The 11,027-nt window shown below is 31.6% G+C and overlaps 1 protein-coding gene across 1 annotated transcript in view; it reads left to right on the forward strand.

Annotated features, from left to right (window-relative positions):
- The window catches only part of Smp_172400 (phosphatidylinositol-4,5-bisphosphate 3-kinase catalytic subunit alpha PI3K), a gene marked incomplete at both ends in the record, with an annotated part of 94,620 nt that overhangs the window by 56,862 nt on the left and 26,731 nt on the right, over positions 1 to 11,027 (forward strand). Inside the window, 4 exons of the mRNA XM_018793925.1 lie at positions 327 to 452; positions 2,061 to 2,230; positions 3,806 to 4,028; positions 4,827 to 4,933. Of these exons, the coding sequence (XP_018648389.1) occupies positions 327 to 452; positions 2,061 to 2,230; positions 3,806 to 4,028; positions 4,827 to 4,933 (626 nt within the window). The remainder of the gene's footprint in view (positions 1 to 326; positions 453 to 2,060; positions 2,231 to 3,805; positions 4,029 to 4,826; positions 4,934 to 11,027) is intronic.

Below are 11,027 nucleotides of genomic sequence, written 5' to 3' on the forward strand. Positions count from 1 at the left end.
GACGAGTACCGAATAGGACAAAACGCGCGTATTGGATTCCACTGCCAACCACTATCGATCTTTGCTTATAATGCTTGTGAATTAAGGCTATTTGGTGGCTATACGCACCGTATGCACATATGCCAATAAGAGACTGATCAATTGCAGTCCTAAACATGAATGGGAAGATTCAAATAAACAATACTAAATGAATTTAAATTATATTTGTTCAAAATATCTGCAGTCAATTAGTGATCTGTATAGTTTTCCAATCTTTATTACAGATTATTATGCTAAATACGCTCAGAAGAAATAAACTATTGTTTCCTGTATATTTCTTATATCAGGTTTCAGAATGTAGTACACTTCGACAAATTCAACAACAAGGTGGTGGTTTAACTGGACCTTTCAAAGAAGGTGTTATCACGAAATGGTTGCAATCACAAAATATCACTGAGTTGGATTATAAACGAGTTAGTTAATTTAACGAACTCAATAATGACGATTTACTTATGTTAACATTGCTATTTAATACATGACAAAAATTAAAAACAGATCAGGATTAAAATCACAAACATTTAAATAATTAATTCTTTTAATGTTTAATATTTTATGCGTCATTCATTCAAGTTAAGGATAGCTGTTGCTGATCTTTCGAACCAAAGCGAAATAAGAAATGCTAACATTATTTGATGAATAAAGTCACTGACATCTTTCAGAGATTGAAAAGTGATAGATTGATGATTAAAGTATTCGATTTTAGACTAATAGGTCTCAGGCTCAGCCTTTGTTCCACCTATCTAGATTTTCACAAGTGCGTACTAGATTTTAACCTTCATACAATATCTCCTAAAGCTTCATACATAAACTTGTACTTGATAGATGATTCGCATAAAATCATCAAGGAGGAGAATTTATACTGGTAGGATCTATCGCAAATAACCTTAGTATAGAACACTTGTCACATCACACGTCTCTGCTTAGTATTCAAATTCATTTATGGATAAAGATGTGTAAGAAAACTTCTTCACACAGTCAGTTTATCAGATCATATTCCAATTTTTATTAGTGAACTGTTTAAGGGACATTGTTTTTTATGCAAGTTTCTTTTTGTTAAAAATAGTTCTATGATAGACTCGTTTGACTATTAGTAATCTGGATATGCAACAGTTTATTAATATGTTCGTTACTAACAATAGTACTAATGAGACAGTATCACACTTTTTGATATGTAAACATCATCATCGATACAATAATATCTATTCGTCAGTCAAAGGTTAACAAGATTGGTGAATTTCATTGAAATCATGAACCGATCTAATTCAGATCACTACTGAAAAATTGGAAGCACTGGACAATCGTTTCGTCGTAGTATGGGACTTCCCAACAGCGAGCATCCACGAGCCAGATTATTATTAATTTTAAAAAAGAACAAACCGTATTCCAATTTGTTGTGGTTTTATGTCCGGCTTTTTATCACGTGATTTATCCACCAATCGGCATACGACTTGCCTGATCTTAACACAGTGCCAATTCAATGACGTTCGACCGGTATGAGCAGTCTAGCGTCCTTATTGGTCCCATGTCCAGAACTCCAAATACAGCTTCTGCTACGCGAATCATTTATTTCAAACATACTCGGTTCATATACCAGACAGAGAGACCGCATAGCACCATCAAATAGAAAATAATACTTTTACAAGATCAAGCCAAATGTGGCTGTGAACGTGGCAGACGGTAATTAATCAACTGAACATGATTTAGGAACAGTAAATCGTATAATAATAATTTATAGGTCAAAATGAAGCTTGTAATAAGATGAATATAGGTACATACAATCTAATTACTCAATAGTTAAACAATAAGAATATATATATAGAAAGTAATAGTCCATTAATAGCTCCTGGGAGTTACCCGTACTTATGTCTTCACCAGGATCTAACACAGATAATGACAGATTTCTCTATTTACGATCGATCGACTTAGTTATGCTTTATATTGCATATTGACATAATTTCTCGTATGATAATGTTGATTGATTACATTAGTAATTATTTATTATTGTTTTCTATCATAAAAAGGCTTTAGATAATTTTCTACGTTCATTAGCTGGATGCTGTGTAGCAACGTATATACTTGGTGTAGGTGATCGACATAATGATAATATTATGATACGTTATTCTGGCCATGTATTCCATGTTGATTTTTCTAAGGTATTTGGAAATAGCCAGACATTTGCTGGCATTAAAAGGTTTGTAAATATATGTGTACATACTGTTCCCCTGTTTTTTGTTTTTAAGATACAAGGTAATTATTGTGTTTTTTGTATTACAGTATCTGTGTAGAAACTCGAGATGAAAGTCGTCTTACGGTTGTTCTAGTTGATTGGATTCGAGCTAGTCTTGCAATTGTAAATAGATTTCCTAGTGATTGAATTTCCCAATCTGATATATAGCTGCAATGTACCTCTTTGATACTCCCATTGTAGAATGCTTAGGTAGACAAGGAAAATAATACTTCAAATATAAGTTGTTAATTCTAATTTATCTTATTAGCGAAAGATACCATGTGTGTATGGAAATATAGGGTCATGGAATAAAGCAAAATAAACACCGCTGTGAAATTTTCGTGAATCTGCATTTCGGCCGCTGGTGGGCTAGTAGGCGCTCAAAGGTCATGTTTCTCATTCCATAACGAAACAGTTATCTAGTACTTTCTTTTTACAATAGTTCTGCACTTGGTGCCAAAGTAAGACCAACTTTAATTTAAACTAATCAATAAAAAATAGGACTGAAATTCGCTGTGTAAACTACAAACAGTTAAATGGGTATACGTTAAATCTTGTAAGTTTATTGGTATGAGTTTCGACTAACTCACTCGCTGTTATACATCGCGGCTTGCGTAACTTCCTGTTATGCGGTCAGTAAAGTTGGGCGATCATTAAATATGAGGAGCAGAAATAAATGCTATAAGACAATGAACTATGGTTATTAGATTTAAATGATAAGAATCTAATACAACTTCAAATAAAAAGAAATATTGTCTTATTAATTCAAAAACATTCATAACCATACCATGTGTGTTAAAATTATTGACTCCACAGTAAAAAAAAATATTTCATCGGGAGAGGAATATGTGGTTTAGGATAAGACTATGTAAATTGTAGTCAACACGACGAGGTCAACTTTTTGTTATCACAGCAAACAAACAGGCGAACTGATTACCTTTTCAAAACACAGATTAGGTTCCTTCCAAATGATATTAATATAATGAGTTATCAATGTATTAGTAAGTTATTCTATTTGGTATTAAGTCAGGTGAATTCATATATTAGGTAGATTTGGACGGATCATATAAACAACCTTAAAACCAAACTTGAAAGGTCATTAAAGGTCATAGAGGTGTAAAAATAAATAAGGCGATATGTTGAGTATTCATGAATAAAATAATGAGAATATAAGACATAAGTAAAGGGGAATGCAGTAATAATAATAATAATATTATTATTATTAATAATTAAGGCCACGGCAACGATAACGATAAGACGTACTTCTTTTATACGAAGCTCTCACCGTCAATGAGCTCAAACCAGAATTCATATGCATTATTTGTCATACAATTTTTACATGTATCCAATGAGTTTTACTTCATCGAAATCTCTTTTTATTCTCAACAAAATTGATTGGTTAGCATTATATAGTCAATTATTTGATTTATACATTGTTGCATTGATGACCACTATATAAAATGTCCTGTTTGTTTTTCTCTTCACCATTATTTCCCGCTTACGATATATGATTTACTATTTATCAACTTTCATTCACAGAGATCGTGTACCTTTCGTGTTGACGCAAGATATGTTACACGTGTTAAATACCTATTCTAAAGATGTAACAAATGGTGTAAATAATTCATCAGGATTCGGTTATACACCAGGTCATGGGTCTAGTCATTCACAACAAGGTGTACAAATCTTTATAGACAGATGTTGTGAAGCTTATAATTTACTAAGACATCGTTCATATCAACTGATTTCATTGCTTGAATTAGTAAGTAACATGAATAAATGCTGATATTATTTTATTTGGATTCCCAGTATTGTTTTAACTGTTATGTGTTTGAAATGATGTTGCTTTGTTTGATATTAGATGTTTCTCGTTTAAAATTGAAAACCTTATCTCGGATAATAATTTAGTATGGTTAGTTGGGAATCAATAATTTTGTGCTATCAAAATGGGGCAATACGAATATAGTTGATTTTTTTTACACTTTCTCAACCCAAATATATCTAATATTGTTTAGATTATGGTTACTATTGGAATCTAGGACTCATGTTTCGTCCTATTTAGGCCTTGTCACATTGACCCATTTCGATCTCAATGTTTGTGTTCCTACTGTGACTTTGAACCCAGTACTTGTCGCTCCATACGCCAACATGTTATCCACACTTCAATGCACTCAAGTTGAGCATATATTAATAGACGTTAACCACTTTCATTTTTTAATTTCTCCAAGAAAAAGATACAAACCCTTACAAATAAATGTGTCGATTTTTATCATCAGTCTTAAAAATGTTGCAGTCATTTTCAAATGAATAATAGATGTTTAACAGTTAATTTGTACCTTTTAATGACTAAGTCCGTTTGTATGCTACAGTCTTGGTCGAAGATGACTTGCAATTCGAGTAAATTTTCCTATACTATGTGCTGAGGTAATATGAACTGATGCACATATATGTTAGGTTCTCCATTAGTTATAACTGACTGGATCTTTGTGGTATCATTATCACAGTTTTTTTATTCCTGTTATTTATTTCTTGATTTGATTCTTTTCTTCTAATCACAAAGAGTTTATCAATGAATATACCAGGTTTGAACCGTGACTGTATTCGATTTGTTTTAAGAGCACTACGATTAGAATTAAATGATCAAGAAGCGAGTCAATATTTTACTGAGTAAGACAATGAAATATTTCTATTATTATCATTATCTTTTGAAATCCCTTTTTCTTTTAATAAAATAATCCACGTAAAGTGCACTATGACGATGTATTCATTAAAAAAATTGTTTATCAATAAAATGATCTGGTGATCGTTTCTAATATACAAACGTCTTCTGTCTGGTACTTGTGGTGGTGTCTGACTGGAAAAAAATGTCAGCTGAACTTTCCGTATAAATGAACCAGTATATTTCCCTTCACTAACTGAAATCTTATTAGTACCCAAGGCCTTGTCCTTGTAGTTGTTTCTGACCACATTGGTTCCATCCGGTTTTAATGTAAAGAGCAAATTATTTGACATCACGTTGCGGTTTGGTTAATGTTAATTGGTTGAAATCAATCATAGTGGAGTCGTGAGTCTGAATTTTCTACCGATCGGCATTCATAAATTTCGTGTATCCACAGTTACGATGTGAATTACTCTATGTTGACTTTTTTTTTAACTGATATAAATTCAATTATACAGGGTAGCACTGCTCCCTTGGAAACGATAGATATATTGACGAGCTCCACGTTGCATCGAATGCAGGTGTTTCATGTTCTTTCAATTTATTTCAAGTTTGGAATATAATTATATTTTCCGAATTAAAATATTCATAGTCATTTGTAAGTTAAGTACTGTGATTCAAGTATAGTTCAACCAAATTTACTGAGAGTTAATAATTATGATACAGTAAAATCATCTATTCGGTCTCTCCATAGGTTACCAATGTGAATATTGTACGTCGAAGAAAAACAAATGATTCATCTTTTCTATTGTACTCTATTCCTCTGTATTTGTAAAGCTCGTACAAGAATGTACGTTGAGTATTTAACGACGTAGGAATACAAATAGGAATTTACGTTTTACACATGACTAAGCTATACGTGATACAAAATAAGAGGTATAAATGAATAATCAACTTAAAATAACTCCCAAACAATAAAACATGTAACAACAATTAGAGGGATATAAAAATACAATTATAGAAGTATTTAATAATTATATAGTAAAAGTATAATAATGATTTTCTTATGATAATTCTGTAAACTCGATATTGATGGCCACCTGTTCCTGCCATCCTGATATTTCAACAGGTTAACTGTTTTTGTTTATTTTGACATATCATTATGTCTATTAATTTCATAATCTATTCAGGCTCTTTTAAGAAAAGTTTCATCCTTTCACAAAAATTTACAATCGGAGACTTCGTGATACCTGGCAGTGTGTACTGAAAAGAATGAATATTATTCAGATGTCGACTTCCGAAATACTAATATCTAACTGGCTATCACTCAATATTTATCGTCAATATCGATCAAGAAATAAGAAACGGAAACTCGCTGAAATACTTTGTGTTGAGAATTCTATATTGTACCAAAAATATATTATTGAATGAAGCCATTAATAATAATAATAATCTTTCACAAATCCAAACTGATATATTAGTCAAATAATCTCATTCATGCATTATGTTCAGTCGCCATTAGTTTACAAAGTACTCATCGTTAAACTACACCAGCAACCATGAAATACAGGTTCATGGCCTGTTGTACACAGCTTCCAAGTGTCTTACTGTTGAAAAAAATTCATTTGATTGTTTTGTGGAATGGAAATGGAAATTCTTATTTATCGAAGATGTAAGACAAACTAATCACTCTACTAATAATAATGCTAGTAACGTAAATGAAGATCACTGGTCGATTTATATTTTATTCTTTTTCGTTTCAATGATTTACCAATTCTTTCGCGTTTTATTTTTTTTAATTAAATCATAATTTTTAACAGATTAGTTCGTAAGACCTTACACTCAAAATCTTCTAGTCTGAATTTTTTTGTACACGGATTAGCTCAAGTTAAACAAGCTTCTCATGGTGGAGGTGTTTCTGGCACAAATACAAATGCATCTGACAATAGTTCCCCTCCAATAATAAACAATCAATTTGATAATCATTGGAATACAGATAATAATATGAATAGTAACAATAATAAAAGATTTAACAACAATAATTCAAACATTGGTGGAAAATCGATTGATGATTCAAAGACTCGATCCCCTCCGACTATCAGTAATTCCCTTTCAAATTACACTGGAACTGGACAAATATTTAGTTTTAATCCGAAACGCTTCACGTAAGTCCTTTCATCTCATACAGATAATATTTATGTGTTCGATTAGAATGCTAGCTCAACAACTTTAAAACAATGATGATTTCTTTCTTGAATTGTTATTGGTCATAATCAAACACCCTGATTAGTTGGCGATAACATTAAATGAGTCGATGTTTCACTGTTGCTTCGTTTTGAATACGGTACAGTTTATTTATTTGTACAATGTCAAATGCTGCATCTATCTCTACTCATTAGTTCATTGAACAAATCTACACTAAAGATTCATTTTAGTGAATGATCTAATATTTAAAGCTTTCAATTATTCATAATAAAAGACATCCGAAGGAATTTTTCTTCAGTTATCTCTCTTTAGCGTTGTAAAATCATGTTATTTGTTGTTAGAAAACAAACCAATATTCATTGGACCAGAAATACGTTTCATACTCTGTCATCTAGCTAACCAAACAAGTGAATATTATCTTCTTCACCTAACAGAGTTTGACCGTTGTTTCTCTTCTTTCCTTTTCAAATCATCTCAAACTTTATCAAAAAAAGAATAAATGAAATCTCAAAAGAAAGAAAGCATTCCCAAACCAAACCTGTGGTTTTAAAAAATAAACTTGTAGTTTTCGAGTGAGTATCCTTGGATTAGTCTACTAGAATATCTAGTATCACACCGCACTATTCGTTTTTCTTGTTATGACAACATGAAGAGGTGTTTCTTTCTGAAATCTTGTCAGGCATCCTCACAATAGCTAGGATATGAATTATTTTTTCAGGTGTCTGTCATTCTACAACGTTTTCTTCATGCCATTGATATATTTTTCCCAGTATTTCAAATGGATGACGAGAGTAATTCAGTATGCTTTGGCCCAATGAATAGTTTCTTTAATCTTGCTTAAAATTCGTCTAAAGTGTTCTTTTCCCCAAAAAAAGAGAATGTATTTGATGAATAACGTTTCCTCATCAAATCCTTATCATTTATTTTGACCAGACATAGTTTGTCGCCTAAATACTGACGTTTACTACCTCTTGTACCTTTAATTTCAAGTTGCTATGGTTTCACTTATGTATAACTCTTTATGAATGATTTGATAAGCATAGTTTATTTTTGAGAAAACTTAAGATAGCGTATTCTTTTTTATTTCATGTAAATATTGGCAATCGTTAAAATGTACAATGCAATACAGCGAGTCATTATTCCGCTAACCAAAACAATTTAGAGCAGTATATTTGACTATCAAGCGATCACTCGTTCTACCCAATTCATATTCATTTAAATCAGAACATTTCAGCTAGATAATTAGTATGATGATGGGCTTATAGTTGTGTGCTTGCCATTGAAATAATGATCTGGTATAACACTCGAGTAGTCAAATAGAACTTAAGTTGGTTTATTATTTTGCTGCGGTAGATTGTGACAGATTCTCAATTTGGAGAGAGCCTGTTTGAATAATATTTCCACTTCCTATTTTTCTTTAAATTCAGTCACACTCTTTCATTCGCAACTAAATAAGTTTTAGGTAGAGCTATAATCTATGAGTCAATAAACGTTTCTAAATGGGGAACGCTTTATTATAAAAAATATTTCATGTCGAGGTACGTACGAAATACTTTACAAATGCTATATCTAAAAAGAAATAGAATACATATTTTCCTAATTCTTATATTGACGTTTTTGTTTTAGTAGGATTAATGATGGACACTAGTTTACTACTTATACACATATAATCTACTTCGCTTCTATTTATCCCAGGGGATACATTTAAAGAAAAGAGAGAAAAAATGTTTATATGCAGAATGTTAATTAGAAGATTGGATTCCATTTTAATCATAAATTAATTCAGATCACATGTTTCGAATGTTATTGATGTTCTGATAAAATTGAGACTTGATTCTCAAGCTTTATATATTTTACACTACACGTCTACTTTGGGATATAACTAGTTGATTTACGTCTTTTTGTAATATATAAGTAATTTTTGAAACAATGTAATCACGTCTTTCAGCATATTAAATTAAAGGTATCCTAATTGCACTTGATCTAATAAATCGAACATATTGTCGATTTTTTTTCTTTACGTATAAAGACAAAAACAAGTCAATTTGATTGTTCTTAATTATGTTTTTGTAATTCTATATCTGTATAATGTATCAAGAAACTGAACTGGTATTATTTTTATTTCCCGTCAAGAATATGGGATTTCCGTTCGTAATGAACAAGTAAAAAGATTTTACGCAATATGCTTCGTTTGCAAATTTCAAAAGAAAAAGAAATGATTATATGATCTTTAGACAGTTTATACTGATTAGCTTATAATACCAATTTTACCTTACATATATTTAAGGATATTGCTTTTACCTTGTGTATATTGAAGCCTACTGTTGCAGAGACTGCTGCTACACTAGGATGTCTTCATCTGCATTTGTTGACGTGTACGAGACAGAACAGCTAAGTCTTATGAGAAGTCCGAATCTTCTAAATGATTACCTTAGGTACTCGTACCATAGTATCGAAGAAGTGTCGACAATGTTCTGCTATCCACGTTGTCAAATGTTTCCCAGAATCAAGGACGCATAGTGATGTATAGTGACGAATTCCATTCAATTGATTGTTTAGTGATGTTCCTTGGTGTCGCGATTCGGTCTGTGCACGACCGATCCTTACGGAATGCAACATACAGATCTCGAAGTTGGGCATCTACCGAGTCTTTCGTCAGCAACACTATTGAAAAGTTGTCCTGGTACTGATAGTAGTGTGATTTCTCTGTAGTTCCCACATTTACTCTGATCTCCTTTCTTTGGTATCTTGATGATGAGGTATCTTTCTTTCCAGTCTGTTCACACTTGTTCTTCCTCCCAAATCCTCATAATTAAATGTGGAGCATCTTTGCAGTTGCTTCTATGTTTCACATGAGTGCTTAAGCTTGTATGTTGTCAGGTTAACCAGTTTCCCACTCTTGATTTGTCTGACAACCGGCCATCCTGATTTCTTCGATCATTGGTCGAGTGACATCTGTAGGAAGGTCTGTGTGTGATTTTTCGAAGTCCAGTGGATTCAATGAATCTGGTCTATTCAATAGTTTCTCGAAGTGTTCCACCTATCTGTTCCTCTGTCCTTAAATTTCAGTAATTGGATTGCCTTCTTTGTCCTTCACCGGTTTCTCTAACTTACTATATTTCCCTATTAGTTTCTTCGTCGTGTCATATAGTTGTTCCATATTTCCTTTATTCTAGAAAAATAATCGAAGTTCATCCTTTTTTATTTCCAAAAGGTGATTTTATTATTATTACGATAATCTAATGATTTTATAAACATCAGAGATGTTGAATTTCATTGCTATTTTGTAAGGAAAAATTTTAAAAACTAGTGAGTAGTGTGAATAAGATTTTTAGCACATTTTGTAACTGCAATATGTAGAGATACAAATGAATCGTTTTTTTTATGTTGTTTGAATTAATAGATATTTTCTAATCATCTAAACTCTTATCACTTGGATAATAGGAATACGTTTTTTTTCACCATAATATCTTCCCTTCCAAGTATATGGTAGCTGTTACTAATACAGTATAAGAAAAAGACACCACTGACCAATTAGTATTTTGTCTGAAAAGTAACAGTCTATTATTTCGATGAATAACGTTCATTAAAATTAAAGTTTTTAATAGATACAAGTAGTGTTTCTCTATGGACTTAAAAATACGTAGTTGTTCTTTAGAAAATCAGTTGAAGAACGCTTCTGGTTATAAGTTTTTTTTTAAAGTACTCCCGAATTAGAAATACTATCAGGAAAACTATGTTCTTTTCGATTGCCCTTAAAATAAATAGATCAAGTGCATTATTAGTCATTAGTTTATATAAATAATAATTTTATTTCACACACATTAGTTCTTTTTATCAGCTTGAAGACAGCTAGAGTAATCATTTGAACGTAATAGCATAAGTTCACTTTATCTC

This window comes from Schistosoma mansoni, chromosome 1 (assembly GCF_000237925.1).
Source record: "Schistosoma mansoni strain Puerto Rico chromosome 1, complete genome".
Classification (NCBI taxonomy): Eukaryota; Metazoa; Platyhelminthes; class Trematoda; order Strigeidida; family Schistosomatidae; genus Schistosoma; species Schistosoma mansoni.